The 17,711-nt window shown below is 49.2% G+C and overlaps 1 protein-coding gene and 1 long non-coding RNA gene across 2 annotated transcripts; one reads left to right on the top strand and one right to left on the bottom strand.

Annotated features, from left to right (window-relative positions):
* Nucleotides 1–541: 541 nt before the first annotated feature.
* Nucleotides 542–5,082, bottom strand: LOC148651751 (uncharacterized). Its single transcript, XR_015925157.1, has 2 exons — nucleotides 1,786–5,082; nucleotides 542–878 (listed from the first exon to the last, which is right to left on the bottom strand). It is a non-coding gene; the product is annotated as an uncharacterized LOC148651751 (long non-coding RNA).
* Nucleotides 5,083–5,226: 144 nt separating this feature from the next.
* glulb (glutamate-ammonia ligase (glutamine synthase) b) lies at nucleotides 5,227–10,347 on the top strand. The gene is made up of 7 exons (XM_088597824.1): nucleotides 5,227–5,373; nucleotides 6,320–6,504; nucleotides 6,851–7,012; nucleotides 7,367–7,513; nucleotides 7,669–7,796; nucleotides 8,429–8,628; nucleotides 9,153–10,347. Exons 2-7 carry the CDS (start codon nucleotides 6,330–6,332, stop codon nucleotides 9,469–9,471), a joined length of 1,131 nt encoding a protein of 376 aa, XP_088453950.1. The 5' UTR covers nucleotides 5,227–5,373; nucleotides 6,320–6,329; the 3' UTR covers nucleotides 9,472–10,347.
* Nucleotides 10,348–17,711: the final 7,364 nt, after the last annotated feature.

Raw genomic sequence — 17,711 nt, 5'->3', positions numbered from 1 at the left:
TTAATAAATTGCCTATAAATAAATGCTCTTTTTCCAAATTTTCTACTAAACAGTACAATAAAATGTCAAAATCCTTCAATCTAAAAAACACCTTATTATTATTATTATTATTATTATTATTATTATTATTATTATTATTATTATTATTAATCCCACACCGAGCTTGTGAGGGGCCGCCTTGGGCGCTACAGCCGACTGCAGTACACGAATGTCACCGCCCGGGGGCGCCCGAGTATGTGAACTGCCACACGGTTCCTTACGTTTCCCACAGTCGCAGAAGTGTACCCCTTAGGTCTCCATAGGTGAACTGGAACTGAATTTCAAAACGAGCAGAGTCTGCAAGACTCTCGCAATGAGTCTGACCGCTGCTTGCAGGGGTGCGGGGTTTAGTGGTCAAACCATCTTATCCTCACGTTCATACCAACTGTAAGGGACGTGAAGCCTCACGCGTTTTAGAGCCTCAACATTAGATTATTGAAACCTTGAAAAACTGGGTTGGTTTCTTTAGCAATGAAAAAAAAAATCAAATGCAGAGTAAAGATGAAGGATTAACAATTTAAGCCCCCCAGCACAAACTGGGATCCATATTTCAAGCTAATAGAACTAAGCCGATTTTGTATCCAAGCTGTATTAATAAAATCCAGCAAATTAGGTGGATGTCATGCTGCGTATTGGCCATTAGAGGGCAGGATACACGAACACTTGAATAAAAGAAAGCCTTGAGAGGTCTCTTTGGGACCCGTCCAGCCGCTGTCCGAGAGCCCGTTATTTCCGCTAAGGGTCGTGTCCACCCAGACACTGTCCCGGAAACACGGGGGCGCAAGGCAGGATCCACATCCTGGACAGGACCCACATCCATTGCAACACGTCCTTGAAAGCTGTGAAAGGTGGGAAGAGTGGTTTGACTGGGAAGAACATGCAAAGTCTGCACAGAAGGCGTCCATCTGGAACTGGACTCAGGACCCAAGCTCTATAAAGTGAGGTGATCTAATGATTACATCCGCTTTGCTGTTCTGGAGTGATTTGCAGGGCCGTTTCAGCCCGTCTGTTGTTTGTTTTCACAGTCTTCTGACCCCCCTGCGCCATTACACAAAGAGAGATGCTGCCTGACACAGCTCTTGATATCTAAACAGAGAGCGCCGAACTTTAACACGAGAAGCAAGCCCATAAAGACGTGCAATCTAACCATCAGCTCGCGTGTTGGAGGGGGGGAATTCGCCACCCGTCGGTGAGATCCACACCATCCGCTGTCGCAATAAAGCCCCATCCCTCATTCAGGATCCCAACCAGCGGTACCGCACTGTGAAAGCCCGGCCCACTAGACTCAAGAACAGCTTCTACCCCGCTGCAGTGCGCGTTCCTCAACAGCAGCTCACTGCAGGGCCTCAATGCACATCTGCACTACGCACTTTTTACATAGTCTACCGTTGGCTTTTGGTCTCACTGCTACATATTTATTTATTTTTCCACAGCATATGTATGGTTCCTGTTGTCTGCATTGTGTGGTGTTGTCTGTTGTAGTGCATGTGTCCCGAGAGACCAGCGAGATTAAGGACTGCAGTGTCCGTGTACGTATGGCAATTAACCACTCTGGTACCGGTCCTCCACTAGGCTGGTTAATGAGACGATTCAGCCCGTAGAGCCTCTTACACTCCCCTTTCTTTACTGCTAACGTCCAGGGATAAACTCCACAACACAGCAGCTTTGCTCAAGTGTTCTGCCAGCTCGGGAATGATAAAGCTCAGGCGGGAGCCCAGAGTGGGCAGTAAACAATCGTTATCACACCTGGAGACCAGTTCAATCCGACCCCGGTGAGCTGAGGTGGCACAGCAGAGCTCAGGATTATTCACTTAAAAAAAAAAAATTTCCCAACCCGTTCAGGTCCCTTCTGCGATCTGTCAGACTTTGTCTCCTGCTCTCACAGGTCAGGGCGTATGTAGTGCTGGCTCACTGCTGCAGCTGAAGGACAAATTCCTCTCTTTCTTTCCCTTCACAGGTTTTACTTTATTCTTCCTTGGCTGTGGCTCTGGCAGACGCTGATCGGGGGTGGGGTCTCTCGGAGTCCCAGGATGAACCCCTGTGCGGCCTTTTCACCCCGAGGGGAAGGTTTTACCATTCAGCGCACTTGTGCTCCACTGTGTGCCGTGAAACGCCCCTTGACAGATTTTTTTGGTGAAAAACAACCTCAGCATGTTCCCGCAGCTGTTTCGAGTTTCTGCTTCGACAAAGGGAAACTGTTTGTGTTTGTAACCGGCACTTGGCGTTGAAGGAACCTTTTTTTACTTGCTTTCTTGAACCTGGTGATGTGTTTTGAGTCACCAGATGACTTGTTTTGTTGTTGTTGTTGTTGTTGTTGTTGTTGTTGTTGTTGTTGTTGTTGTTGTAATGACAAAAGTGTAATATGGATTGTTTCGACAAATGCCCCCCATGGTTTAGAATCATCATACAGTTTTTGAAAAGTGAGAAAAGAACTGAACTAACATTCAGTTTCGGAGTATGTTTATTTAGTAGATGCAATAGTTTTCCTGCCTGTTTAACCCGTTAAAAACTGCACTTGTCTGTTTCGTAAGGGCTCTGGAAAATAGATTTAGACTTCGGCATGTGCAGGGGCATCAGAAATCCTGCTCCTTTACAGTGCCTGGTGTACTCACCAGCTCCCACTGCAGTGTGTGCAAGTATGGAATGGATGTACCTCAGTCGGGTTACAGAATCACCTTGCACCACCCCGTTATCTGGCTGATCTAGACCAAGGCTAAGTACCTGCAGCATCCTTTGACCACATCCTGGCAATGAAGGGTGATAATAGACCTCTGAACAGTTACATCGCTTAATACCTTAATACACAGGGGTTAGAACGAGCTCAATGGTGACGCTTCAAAATCTCGCCCCGTACTGTAATTAATTGTCCTCATTAGTCAAACCCTTGTCCACGATCGGAGCGGGGAACAGAAGAGATCCTGCGAGTTTCCAACCTCCCCCGGGCGCCTGGGGCTCGTTAGCGGCGTGGCTCTGATATCGCCGGCGGAGGCTTTGCTTTCTCGCCGCCCTGAGAGGGATCTGCAGCGGCGCGCTCGGCCGGACACCCGGGATCACGGTGCGGTCAGCGAATTGTGATAGACGTGAACAATGAGCTGCCCCTCTCTTCAGACTGTCCGCTGGCCGGGGGCACATCCCTCGCCCCCAGCCTCCCACAGAGTGTCGTCTTTCCTCAACGCGGACCTTTCTTTTTTTTTGGTTACATAATGTGTTCTCTTGCGCTCAGCGGACGGTCTGAGGCCGCTTTGTCAAACAAAGCGGGGAACACGCTGGACAACCGCGAGTCACCGAGGAGCCGGGGAGCGGAACAATGGTGCATTGAAATTAGAGGTACTTGGTTTAAGCGGCTCGGTCACTTGAGGACGGATGACGTCTCCAGCCACTGCCCGCGGAGTCTAGGTTGCATCTGGGATCACCGAGCGAAGTGAAATCGGTGCAGGTCCATGCTCTGAGCGCCTCGAAGATAAGATGACACTTGGGGGGGCAGCGGGGGTGTCCCAAGCCCGCAGGTTGAAGCCGCAGCGGCCACCCCCCCGTGCAATGGGTTTGTGGTACAGAACACAGCATGGGCAGAGTGCAGAGCGCCCAGCAAGGCAGAGCCGTCCTGGGTCTGTCGCCCGGGTCATAAAAAGGGCGCAACTGAGACCGCCTGGTCCGCCATCTTGGATCTGTGGCTCGTCTCTGGTGCCACAGGCCGGCCGGCGTCCGGCAAGGGTTATCGATCAAAAGTTTATTTATCAAATGCACAACAATACAGCATGCAGCAGTAGTCGCTGGCAATGAAATGTATTTTTTCATCGTTACAAACGCGCCCCGCTCTCTGTGGTTCGCTTTTTTTAATTTTAACCAGACAGTTAGCTTAGCAATTCTATCATGTTTTACCTCCGATAATAAGGGAAGATAAAGGGACTGTGTCCTTCTGTAAACCTTACATTCTTGGTAGTGACGGACAGTAGGTTTGAGAGAACTGACACGGAACAGCCCGGGTGTGAGAGCAGCTCACTCCTGCCTCGGAGCCGCGCTGTGATCTGGCTGTTTCGAACCGTCCTCATAAAACTTCCAACAAGCCCCAAACATATGCTTAGCCTATACACATGTTGCTGTAACACTGCATGTTAAGAATTCATCGGCGTGTAAGACAAAAGACGAAAAACTAGCTTCTGTGGGACTTTCTACAGGAAACTGAGACATTTCTGCAGAAATATAGTGACGATTTTGATTATTTTCGTAACAAACAGCGTGTAGTCGGAGTAGATCAATAACTGAGCCTGTCCCTGTCGCTATAACGTTGCATGTGATGGCCGTAAATGGGCAGGAAGGTGTTTTTTTTGTACTGTAAATGTTCTGCGAATTGTTTCCGTTTCAGCCGCACTGTAATCCGTCGGCCATTGACAATAAAGCTCCTTGAATTTGGGAAAAACGGGACCCTCGACCCCCACCACCACCACACTCAAACTCGGCTCACGGGGGCTCGACTTTAGTTTGCTCCCCCGCTGCAGCGAGACTGCACTAAATCGACACTTGCAGTTTTTTTCCCCCAAAAAATATTCCCTTTGCTTGAATCAGCGCAGCAATGAACCCACAAGCGGCATTTTCGCTGCAATACAAATCCCCCCCACAGCGATCTGCTACTTGTAGCTTCACGCTGAGACCTTGCAGCCGCGCCGGGAGCCGTGTCACCCGTCTGTGGGGACACTTGTGTCGGCCGGTACCGGCACCGCCCGCAGCACGAAGAGGGTTCTCCCCCTTCAGCGCGGTACCGCCCGGATCGGGGCGAGAAAGATTCAGGTGGACCTGAGCTTTAGCTGAAATCCACATGGTGGCGACAGACGCGGCGCGGACGCTGCCCAATTCCTCAAACTAACCCCGGGCGTCCCGGACAAGAGATGCTCACGCCGAAATTCGGGATCGCGACCCGCCCGGGGTAGGGAAAATAAAATAAATTCCTTAAAAACCACGCGTGCCTTTCGCATCCACATGAACGCAGTCGCCTGGGCGCGGGGATGCGCCGCGGACAAAGGCAGCATCTCGAGCCGCACGGCACGCGGCGCTCGAGGGCGAACGTCCGCCCCCCCCACCACCACTATTTGTCTCGCGCGCCGGCCCGCCAATGGCCTCGCCGCATGCGGGCTCCAGCGCCCGAGCACGAGCGGATCATGTTCCCCCCGCTGGCCAATCACAGGCGCCGGGATCCCTCCCCCCAACGGTATAAATACCGGCGTCGCCCCTGCGTTCGGGGTAGGAGAATGAAAGATCTACTAACGGGGCACTTCGAGACGGCCATCTGGAGACCACGCCAGTCCCTGATCTCCTATCGTGAATTTTATTCCATACCAGGTAATCCGTCACCTCCTGGCCGCCGTCTGCCCCTCTTTGTTTGTCGTTTGTGGGTCGGGAAACCGCCGCTGGGATCGTGACAGCGGGTCCGGTCCGGTACCGTCCGGGTCTGCGCCGTGTGTCCGTGGACCAGTGTCGGTAGGACGGTGGGCGCCGGGGGAGGATCTGCGTGTGGCTGGCCGGGGAGGGGGTGATTCACGCCAGCTGCCGCCGTCTGGGTTTTGGAGACACGCTTGTTCGGCCGGGCGGCGGTGCCGATGCTGGTACCGATACCGGTGTCGGGCCGGCTCGGCTCGGCTCGCGGCTGCTCTCGAGGTGACGTAACCCCGCCGCGTCGTTGCGCCGCTGCCGTCGCCATGGCGACCGGCGGCAGCGCGGATGTTCCTGGTCTTCAGAGGCGGAGACGCGGCTTGTACACCGTAAAATCACCTTTTTCTAAAACAAAGGTGTCGAAACTGTGCAGAGGAAGCGGTTTATCGTTTGTTGCATTCGTCTGCCGCAGTTAAATTCGGTGTCTCGCTTTTTGCCCCTTCCCCCCCCCCCCCCCCCCCCGGCTGCGGGTTTTTGGGGGTGACGGCCGGCGCTGTTGGGGTGCTGGGTCGGGACCACGTGAGAGCCACGCCGTTTGCCCCTTTTCTGGAGCCCCCGGGGGGAGGGGTATCCTTTTTTTCAGCCTGGCCGGGAGACCTGTTAACGTGCCTTACAAAGCCTGTAAGTCTACAGTCAGTTCCTCAGCAAGGCTGGGGGGAGGGGGGACATTTCTTCTTTAGGAGCTGGCTGGCTACCGACCTTCACGATCCCGTTTGCAAACAAGCCCGTGGCTGAATGCATCCAGGACCCAAACCAACTGTCTAGAACATAAGCTTCCATGCTTGATTGGAAGCTTTTCTTGTTTTTAATGTGAAAACCGATGTACAAATGAGTTTTTCCCTCCCCCCCCCCCCAGGTCTTTTGTAATGATCAAGATGGCCACCTCCGCCAGCTCTAGCCTGAGCAAGGCCGTCAAGCAGCAGTACATGGAGCTGCCCCAGGGCGACAAGGTGCAGGCCATGTACATCTGGATCGACGGCACCGGGGAGGGGCTGCGCTGCAAGACCCGGACTCTGGACTCCGAGCCCAAGAGCATCGAAGGTAAGCTGGGGCCGGGAGTGGAGGGGTCAGGCGCCACAGCAGGATGCCCGTCCCTGTTCTCCGGCTTTCCCAGCCCTGCCTGATCCGAGAGCCCGCGGCAGTGTTTGCGCTGTGTGTTTATCCCTGGATTTACTCTTCCAGGATGTCACATCCTAAATTGTAAAAAAAAAAAAAGAGTGCACTGAAACAGGAGTTGTAGGCGGGGCTGCTGTCTGGAGGGGATTTTAATGCTGTTGCACCACTTCTTGATGGGGCAGATGGCAGTGTGAGAGGGGGAGGGGGGTAATAAGAGCTGGCCCGTGCAGGAGGGGGCGCAGTCAGTTCCTGAACCCGTGCCTCTTTTCAGACCTGCCCGAGTGGAACTTCGACGGCTCCAGCACCTACCAGTCCGAGGGCTCCAACAGCGACATGTACCTGATCCCGGCGGCCATGTACCGGGACCCCTTCCGCAAGGACCCCAACAAGCTGGTCCTGTGTGAAGTGCTGAAGTACAACAGGAGGCCTGCAGGTAGGCTGGCGCCGCCCAGGAGACCTGCACCAACCCGTTCAGGGACATGACCGTTGTAAAAAAAAAAAAAAAAACAGGGTTTAAACACCGTGGGGGAGACTTAAGCTTGTTTATGATGGGAGGCCAGCAGTGGAGTAGTCTCAAACCTGGAACCAGGTGCGTCTTTACATGAAGGGTTGTGGGAGTCTGGGACACCACCCGGTCATAGCTGAAGCTAGTTGATCTTGTTGTAAAATTGGATGGAGGAGATCCTGGCATCAGTTAGACTCCTGGGGGGGCCCAGAAGGCCTCTCTCTCTCTCTCTCCGCGCGTCTGTGACCCTTCTCAACCCTGCTTCTCCGTCCTCCTGAACAGAGACCAACCTCCGCAGCTCCTGCAAGAGAATCATGGACATGGTGGCCAACAATCGCCCCTGGTTCGGCATGGAGCAGGAGTACACCATACTGGGCACGGACGGCCATCCGTTTGGCTGGCCCTCCAATGGCTTCCCCGGACCCCAGGGTGAGGAGACTTTGCTTTCTTGCTCTCCCAGCTGTCCCCGGGAATGGAGTGCTGCTCTAACTGCCGAAATCGTCGACCTTTGTGCCTGACTAGTTGAGGGCATAAAACTGTTTCATGTGTTAAATCGTTTCGTTTTTTTTTTTTCCCTTTGGCAGGTCCCTATTACTGTGGGGTGGGTGCTGACAAGGCTTATGGGCGAGACATTGTAGAAGCTCATTACCGAGCCTGCCTGTACGCCGGAGTTCAGATCTGTGGCACCAATGCTGAAGTCATGCCAGCCCAGGTGAGCAAGCTTTCACCTTTCGCCCCTCTGCCCTGCCCGGGCTGACCGGCGTCTTTCACGGCAGGGCGTAGGAGGCCCGGCCTGATTTCATGAAGCACTGCTACGGTGATAAGGCTGAACAACCTGCTGCCAAGAGTGGCCGTTTTAAGGCAGTGACAAGAGCTCAGAGCACCAAGTGGACTGGCCAGTCCTGCTGCCATCACAGTAATCGTAAGAAAAATAGATGCGATTTCAAAGCAACAGGGTGACGTGGGTGTACAGACTTAAACTGTGGGTTTATAAGCAGAGATGTTCACTCACCGGGTGAGCTGCCTCATTTGGCACCAAGATCTCATCCGGCAGAGTCTGCAGTCTTGCGCTGGGTGTTGGTGATGCCACTTATCTGGTCTAAAGCTCTTAATGCATCATCTGAAGTCTGTGCAGTCTGGGTTTATCTGTCAGGGGTCAGGCTAAGCACACAGCAGGGTTATCAACATTGATGCCACTACTGTCCACGATCAGAACATCCGGAGTCCTTTGACCTGTTGGCAAACATGCTTCAGTGTCATATCTGTAGTAACATTGTGCAACACCACCAGCTTGGACCTTTGGTGGCTATTTTAGGGTGCTAATCAATATGTTTGTGTTCCCAGTGGGAGTTCCAGGTTGGCCCCAGTGAAGGAATCGACATGGGAGACCACTTGTGGATTGCCAGGTTCATTCTGCACAGGGTCTGTGAGGACTTCGGAGTCGTGGCCTCATTTGACCCCAAACCCATCCCAGGGAACTGGAACGGTGCTGGCTGCCACACCAACTTCAGCACCAAGGAGATGAGGGAAGAAAACGGCTTGAAGTAAGTTCTTGCCAAAGCATCTTTTCTTGGAAAGGTCGAATGACTGCTTTGCCATTCCCCTGGTCTTAATGTAAATGTTCTCCCATGATTTGGGGATTATTAGTATTGGGCATAACCTTCTTCGTGCAGCAACGTACATTTATGATTTTAACTCTGACTTGTTCTCTGCATCCTAGAGTATTTCACTGGTTTAATTTACTAATCATTACCATTTTTTGTTTTATGCCTGATGCTTGTGCTTGACACTGTCATGTCCCAGTGTGTGAGCCTCTTGGTCTGGGGCCCATTATAGATGGAGACTTGTGAACCTTTAACCTCTGAACTCCTCCTGACCGCAGGGCTGCATGCGCAAGTCCCTCTGAAGGCACAGATGTGTCCCCAGTTATGATGCTTTAATCCCAATACCTTGCTTGCACCCCGAGGTGAACCCCTTGAGTCCATGGAAAGGGGTGGTATTGTTCTCGGCGCTGGACAGACTCGCAGCAGATGAGCGAGACTGATCCCCCTCCTCCCTTGCCTTCCAGGTACATCGAGGAGTCGATCGAGAGGCTGAGCAGGAGACACCGTTACCACATCCGTGCCTACGACCCCAAGGGCGGCCTGGACAACGCCAGGCGCCTGACGGGTCACAACGAAACCTCCAACATCCACGAGTTCTCCGCGGGCGTGGCCAACCGTGGGGCCAGCATCCGCATCCCTCGCGCCGTGGGCCAGGACAAGAAGGGCTACTTTGAGGACCGGCGCCCCTCCGCCAACTGCGACCCCTACAGCGTGACGGAGGCGCTGATCCGCACGTGTTTACTGAAGGAAGAGGGAGATGAACCTGTGGAGTACAAGAACTAAACACCCTGAACTGGACTGAATCCCCCTCTCCTCCTCTCCTCCCTGGTTTCTTTTGTTAATAGGGCCACAGGGTCTAAAACTAGTACTGTAATTTTCTTCTTTCTCCAAGGAAATAGAAAGCCGTTTAAGATGTGCGCTTTTAAAAGTTGACTGGTCAACTTAACACGAGGAATTAATTGCAATTTACAAGTTCTAACCTAGGGTTGTGTTTTTTTGTTTTTGTTTTTTTGTTTTTTTTAAAAGGCTGGCACTTTCTTATCCTCCTATATCCTAATGGTGGGGTTGTAAGAGCCAGTCTTTAACATTCCTTTGTTAATGCCTTCTGCCACTGTCCAGCTTCCACTTTTTAATAAGACTAGAATGGACTAAAGCAGGTAGCGAACTTCTGCTGGGCATGACTCAAGCTTGGTGACCTCCATTCTGGGTGAGGGGTTCTCGGATGGTCTTGGTTGGCCTCCCTAAAATCCTGCGATGCCAGTTAGTTGAGTACTTTCTGTGTATATTGACTGCTAATCAATTATGTAATGTTTATATAACGCTAACCAGGAAGTGTACATTTTTACAAGAGAAGCAACGTTTTTAAAAGTTTGTCATGCCAGTGTAGTCCACTTGTTTTGCGTACTGGTTCGTGTGTACGGTACACTGTCTTCTGAAACCAAGGTTCAAGTTGAGTTTTTCTGTAAGAACGTGGGCCCCTTGTCTGCCTCGTGTAGATTTATCATCGGATGTGTGAAGGAGTCGATTTATCTTTTTGCTTCTGGCTGTCTAGCACTGTGTAATATGGTTCTATGACACCTTTGTTGGCGATCAACAAAGCTGAAGCGATGAAACATGGTGGTTTTTATCAGAACATTAAAACATTTGTTATATTTTTCACACAGCGTGAATGCTTCAGTTTGATTTCTGAGAAGAGCAAGAGACAATCGCTATCTCCCCCTCCCCCAGCTGACATATGTATGAGGCTGCAGCCCTTACTGAAACACACCCCTGTCTGCTCACACCTCTTGTAAGCTGAAGCTAATGGGTCAGGGCCCCAGGTGCGGATTATGCCTGGAGCCAACGGAGGTCGTCGTGAGTGACCTTTTGCCTGGGCCTGCGTTGCTCGTGTGCGACCTGATTTCAGCCATGTTTTACATTCTTGGCTCCTGCCGTGAGAGGAGAGTCACCCCACCACATCCCCCGCCGAGCCCTTCTGCTGACATTCCCCTTTCAGCCATCGTTAACCTGACCCTTTCCACTGCAGCAGCGTTAGTCATTTTGCTTCCAGGCAGTTGCCCCAACATGCATATGCTTCTTCTACTGCTGAACTCTTTACATAAGAGAAAGTAGGTCACGTGTTGTGTGTTTTTTTTTTTAACATCTTGTCTGGGCTGAGGCATTTTACCCTGTTGTCTTTATTGATGGTAGAGAAAACTCCCGCAATAAGCAAATGCCAACGGTATTTCTTCACCTCACCTGTTCCACTATTGATACCGCTGCATTCTGTAATATAGAGGAGGTCCAAACTGGGATTTGAAAACCGGATCCCTTTGTTTCTGAGTTGCTGAATCTTCAAAGGATTCGGAGTTAGTGGTGTGCCGCTGGGACTCTCCAGGTAGGGTATTTCTGCAGGATGGAGTTAAGCCAAGAGAAGTCTGGTGTTCTCTGCAAGCATGGATCAATGCGGAATGTATCCTTGCTTAGTTCTTGGAAAGATGCTTTGTTAAAACAGTTACTGCCTGTCACAGGAAATTGCATTTATATATTAGATTAAACATGATGGCATATATTGGGTTTGTCAGGGGGGGAAAAAATAAGATTCATTTTGGAGCCATGGTCATTATTGCAAGTGCTGTCTTAAGCAAATTCACACCACTAAAGCAATCTGAATGGGAGGCATTTTAAACAGCATCTCCACTGTTGCTACACAGTACAAAATCGCATTGTAGAATTAACCAGCTCAAACCCATTACCCACTCGGCTACACTATTCAGTTTCACGATGCTCTTGGGGCCTCCATTCGTGCTTCAGTTCCTTCTTCGGTTTTTGTAGTTCTATGCTCCTGCCCACTTGTGAAATGTTTAGCACCTGCTCACTTTGTTCACCAGAAAGTAAAGGAAGCAGGTGAAGTTTTGGTTTTAGAAAAATACGGCTCAAAGTAGCATCGCTGTGCATTTTAAGGTTTGTTTTTGAACAGCAGAGCTCCAAGAGAGTGCATGGTGCATGTGAGTCTCCTGACCTCTGATGAGTGCCTGCCTGGGCAGGAATTGGACCTGAGCAATTGATTGCAGGTGGTACCAGTCAGAACCTTCAGTCCCAAAGAGCATGAAATTAGTTTGCCCCTCTTATGTCAATGAAAAGCAATCACTTCTAGCTGTCTGAAAAGACCTGCTCAGGATCATCACAAATGAGTTTCCTATGTGTGCTTTTTAAGTGTTTATTTACCAACAAAGAGCTGATTCTCTATGTCACTACGTCCATATCGCTCAGGGTGTCTCATAAGCTTCTCTGCATCTAAACCCTTTTGCTACTGAGCTGTGTTTTCTTTGGTAACGGCCATCTGCTCTGCACAAGATTTTACTGGAGAGCTAGTGAATTTCAACAGATGTGCTATATTCTTTCTGATGAATCAATTAGAAAATTAATGTCAAAGAGCAGGGAGGCTTGGTTCTTGGTTTGAAGTGTGAGCACAAAAAGCCTTAAATCTGTGAGAAGTGAGTCTTTCACCACGTTGTGGATTTTGTAGCTAATTAATTTGCGAAAGAATTTAAAAAATGCAGGCGGGTAGCTCAAACTGAAGTCATTCAGGTGGTGTATAGATTTGTAATTGGGAATAATCACTGGAAATTGCTTTTAGGTTAAACATCAATTTTAGATTTGTAAACAGGCAAAGTTGTCAGGCCCTGAATTCAACAAGGAATCTGCTTTGTGAAACAAAAAGACAAACTGTCCTGGTTAAACTAAGATATCGGGTGAAGTCAGTGACCGCTGTGACCTTCACAAAATGATGGCTAACCAAGCAGTTCTCGTGCTCCTTGCGTGAGAACAAATGGATATATTGTTTCAGGGTATCACGGGACGAAATAAGATTAGTTTTAATTACGCACTGTAGGAAATACTGTCTCCCATGTGCACGCACAGTCACTTTAAGAGGAATCTGGGACACACAGTAAGTCAGCTCGGGAAAAAGCCTATATCCTTGCTGGACTACTAGTAAAAATCCAATTTTTTTAGTTCCATTAATCAAAAAGGCTCATTCTGTTTCCTGTTGGCATAGCCATGTGAAGGAACAATATATAAGGAAATGTTCATTATTGTAAAAAAGAAAAAAAGGCCACCTTCTATTTTGTTTTAGTTTATGCAAACCCTGTCTGCTCCTGGCTTCACCTGTAGGACTTCTCACCTGTAACTGTGTATGTCTGGCCTAAAGGCAATACCACTGCGCTCATGTTAACATAACTCTCAAGTGCGAAGGACGAAATGAACTGCCAGCCCGGATAACTATCGGAAGCGCGTTTCACCTTTTCACCACATCCCGGTGGAACGCTTATCCCCTGTCAGTTTGTCCATCACCAGCCGCACGTGAATGGATACTGGATGTATCACACCATAAACAAAGTATTCCAGCACTGTAAGGCCACAAGGTCTTCCAGTTCAGGTATTTAGTCAAATTCAAACACCTAGAACTCTAAAAATCCATACTGTGGCTAAACCGTCTTCAGCAGAGGCCTGTACCAGGCCTGTGTTTCGTCACATTCCTCCTCATTATCATTAATCTTCTGATTCCTGGTAACGCTGGCAGCCAAGCACAGCTTGTCCTGGGAACCCTGGGGAACACCTTGACTACAAGCCACACAGTTCCAGATAAGATGGTACGACTAACCCATCAGTGTGGTGACCAAACTGCTCAACGCCCCTGCCTTCAATGGGTTTCAGGGACAGGAACACGTTTATTACAGCTGAACTCATCTGCCCTGAAACCTGATCAGAAGCCGTATTCTATGAGCAGTATTGGTTACACTTTGAGAAAACTGCAATCAAATAAACAGTGCAAATCTTTTCTTTTTGAGGGGCAATTCCTTGTCCGCATAAAATAGGCAGGACTGACGAAAGATCTCTTGTGCTTCGCCTTTAAAAGTGGCGCTCCTCTCCAGCGTTTCTGGAAAACTGGACACAATCAGGAAACACCCCCATGAGGCTTGTCAGTCTGCAATAGAGTTATTTTAAGAAAGACGCTGCCTCTATTGCGAGAGAGGGTTTAATGAACAAACGGGGAAACCATAATCGCTTAAGAAAAGGACAGTAGTTATTTCTGCCTCATTATTTTTTTAAAAAATAAAGTAGTTCAAGTAGGGAGCTGCGTCAGCATGTGTAGGCTGTAAAGGAACAAGTAAAGGTTTATTCCCTGCTGAAAAGAGAAGAAAAGAAACACAACGTTTTGGCTGTGGAGTTCACACACTTTCAGCTCCAAAGCCGAAAAGTTTTATTTTCTTCTCTTTTCAGCACGAAATAAACCTTTACTTGTTCCCTCAAAAAATGTCAATGTAAATGTCTTTTTTTTTTTAATTTTCTAACTCCTTAGTCAACATTACATACATGACCACCAGATTTCCGGGCCATTTCTAAAGAAATCTCTAGATAAGACCACTTTATACAATTTCTTGTGTTAGGGATTTGTCTTTTTCGCAGACCCCAGCTTGCTCTCCATGAGATACACAGACAGGGAGAGAAGCTGGGGGTCAGAGCGCAGGGTCAGCCATTTATACGGCGCCCCTGGAGCAGTTGGGGTGAAGGGCCTTGCTCAGGGGCCCAAGGGAGTAGGATTCCTCTGCCAGCCACAGGATACGAACCGGCAACCTTCCAGCCACAGGCGGTCAGGCTGATGCACATTTCTGTGCGTGTATTTGTTCCCTGTGCATTTTCACAGACGCCTGGTTATCCGACAAAACGACGACTCAGCAAAACCAAAGGGCCGGAGTACTGGGGCTTTTTCGAAAGCCACCTTTTAATCTCGGTGCTCTATCTCCGCGATCCCGGCTGTGTGCGTGTGTGTCTACATACACTCGAGCTTCATGACCTTAGCGACGAGCACAGACAGTGCCATTTCAAAAACAAAACAAAATGAAGCCAGTTTTCACAAGCAGCGCGCCTCGGAACTGTGCTGGATCCGACACTTGTTTACTTGCTTTAAATACAAGAAAAAAACATCTGTCATATCACGCGTTTCTACACCTCGACAGCTTCTGGCAGGCGCCTGCTGAACTTGTTTTGGAAATGCCCCCTGGAACAGACTCACTTTTTTTTTTTTCTTTGGGAACAATAATATTTATTTCCCGTTTCCCCGTCAGCGTGACGAGGAGGGGGGGGGAGGGTGATGGAGCGACCCGGCTGCCCTGTTTGTTTTTGGACCTTTTACCTACATCTCCGCGCCCTGGCAACAGGGAGGCACGCCGCCCGGGGATTGGCGGAGCCGGGCAAGCGCTCCGCCAATCACAATTCGGAAGGAGCCAGCTTCCGGTATGTTCCGGCGGAGCTCGCACGGGTTGCTGGGTGGTGACTGCATGTTGGGCAGATCGCTGGAATCCGGTGCAAATTGGGGCCCCTTTTGCAGGAACAAGAGAACTGAACATTAGTGAGCGTGCATCGTAGATGCGAGAAGTTTCTGAAGCATTCAGAGGCGAGGGAAGCAGCAGGTGTTGCATGAGGCGTTAGCTTGCACAGCCTCTGACTTTCGCCGAGAGGAAATCATGCGTCGCTCTTTCTTTGTTTGGTAATGGGTGACTGCGTTGTAAATCAGTGTCAGTTCATGAGAGAACTACGTCCGGACAGAATCGGAGTGCTCTCTTATGTTCTTCTGTTTACCAGCGATATTTGCTTTTTGTTAGAAGGCTAGAAGGAAAATACATATCAATATGTAGTAGTTCAGGTGGGGAGCTGCGTCAGCATGCGTAGGCTGCAAAGGAGCAAGTAATAGGTTTATTCCATGCTAAAAAAAAAAGAAGAAAGAAAACACAACATTTCGGCCGTGGGGCCTTCTTCAGGTGTGATATGTACATATCAATATGAGTGTTTAAGAAGAGTGCCTTATGGTTGTTTACAACATTCTCTGTTTTGGCTCAGCAGTATCATCTAGGCATGCATCAGTGCATCAGAGTCCCAAGCAAAATCGCCCAGTGGGGTCACCCAAAGCATATCTTCTTAGGTCGCAATCGAAACCAGCTCATCTCTCACTCTGCAGTCTCAGTTACACACCCCTGTCAAGCCACAGTTCTTAAATTATCCTGGCATTCTTCTCTGAACATGCAGCAAGTGTGGGATGAGACAGTGACAGTGAGCTTGGATGTATTACAGTGTGTAGATATGGAGGATTCTGTTAACTACATCCTATTGCAATAATAATGATGAGCACCATGCCAGAACAACTCGGAACAGCTGGAATATACATGAACAAAGATAATTATGGTTAATTTATTCAATAATTTTCATTTTAAAATTGTTTTGCTTCACACCTCCGGTTGTTCCAGGTGGGATCAGTACAATCCCTCGCTGGCTCTTAGTAAGATTTGTACTTACAAAAGATTGGTAAGGTAAGTGAGGTTTGCAGTGTACTGTAATGCTTCCAAACAAATGACCAAGTTGTAAAACTGTCACAGAAAACTGCCATTTTTTTAAAGAAAAGGCTGATTTGTACAGATTTAGCTGTCTCTGTGTCGTGAATATTCATCTCCTGGTTATACAGTACTTACAGACAGCAGTGCCTTTGCACAGCGAGAACCCTGGTGGAGGAGAAGAAACTGTTCCTTTCCTCTCTGAAACCTGACCCAGGCTCTGCGCTTGTGGAGGGCGGGAGGAATGAACTATTGTTCCCGGGACTGCGATTTCTCGGGACACATCCCTGTGAGGCTGCACGCGGCCTGACCCCATAAATGCCAACCTTGCGGGTCGTTTCGAAAGCTGCGGATTCAGGACCAGGGGTCAGGCCTGACGGGAACCTTGTGCAGTTTTTATTCTGCTGTTTTAAATTCTTTTTTTTTTTTTAACGAATTTCAGTGACATCAAAACATTGCATGCATGCTGCTTCTGGCTGAGCATATGATACCACAAGTCATGTGCATGGGAATAGCTATCCAGCTCAAACAAACATATCTATCACGTTTCAGACGGCAGACACGCACGCCAAAGGATTCCGATCTTTACGTGAGATTGACGATACCTGAGTATTACAGATGACTAGATAATAGCTGACATGTGCCATACACTGTTATATAATACCTCTTGTGCCCGGGGAGGTAGCAGTCTGCTGCCATTTCCTCGGTGGCAGGTACTAATTGTCCAGGATCGTCTGGACTGTCCCTGGCAGAGCTCAGTGACAGTGATAGGAGGGCAGTGTGCTGAAGAGCTCGCTATAATCTCTTCCAGCGCTTGGCCAGCAGTCTCCACTCCCCCGAGTGACAAAGGCAGCTGAGTTACTGGAAATGTGGCGAGGCAGCCAGCTGGGACACTTCTCGGGCTGATAAAGAGGAGAGGGCTTCCCTTCTACAGCTCGACGGTGCCGTATGGAGACCGCGCTACGTTAAAAGAAGCAGCATCCATAGAGCCGTGGACTGGAGTGTTGCGGGTTCAAATCCTGCTGTAGTGTCTTGAAAGCAATATGCTGCTCTCATAATTGGCCCACTAATGGGGAATTCCTATGTAGCTGGCTACTTTCTAGGTTGTCTTTATAAACGAGAGCTTGTTGTCAAATGACTTTTCTTTGCTATTACAATCAGGTTATAACTCAGATTCGACTTTTCGCAGTTCTCTCGATACAGTCTCCAACAGATGCCTTTTTGTTACTTTTGATGCTTTTCAGACAGCACGTTTTCTCGATTTCTGGCAACAAACTTTTAAATTAAGTTGACTACGAACGTGTAGACAAATGAAAAATCAGTCTTGGCACTAGCTTTGTGTTTCATTCTGCAGTGCTACGGGTACAGGGGCATGGTGCGGTAGGTACAGGGATGATTAAAATTTCATTGACAATAAAGATGAAATAGGTTGCATGGTAGTGTCTGAGCTACCCTGTCGAGGCAGTGATGTGTGTTGCAGGGCGCAGGGAGGAAGATGCAGTCTGTGACTGATGCTGTGCTGTTGCCATGACAGCCATCCAGTGACTCCAGCATGCCAGCTCCTGTCTGTACTGGAGGAGAAACATGTGCTGGGTTGTTATGTTATATAACACGCGAACGAATTAGACTCTTGGAGAAAGACCTTTTTTTTTT

Source organism: Lepisosteus platostomus, chromosome 11, assembly GCF_059453375.1.
Source record: "Lepisosteus platostomus isolate fLepPlt1 chromosome 11, fLepPlt1.hap1, whole genome shotgun sequence".
NCBI lineage: Eukaryota > Metazoa > Chordata > Actinopteri > Semionotiformes > Lepisosteidae > Lepisosteus > Lepisosteus platostomus.
The sequence above is the reverse complement of the archived record's forward strand: the minus strand, read 5'-3'. Positions and strand labels throughout refer to the sequence as shown.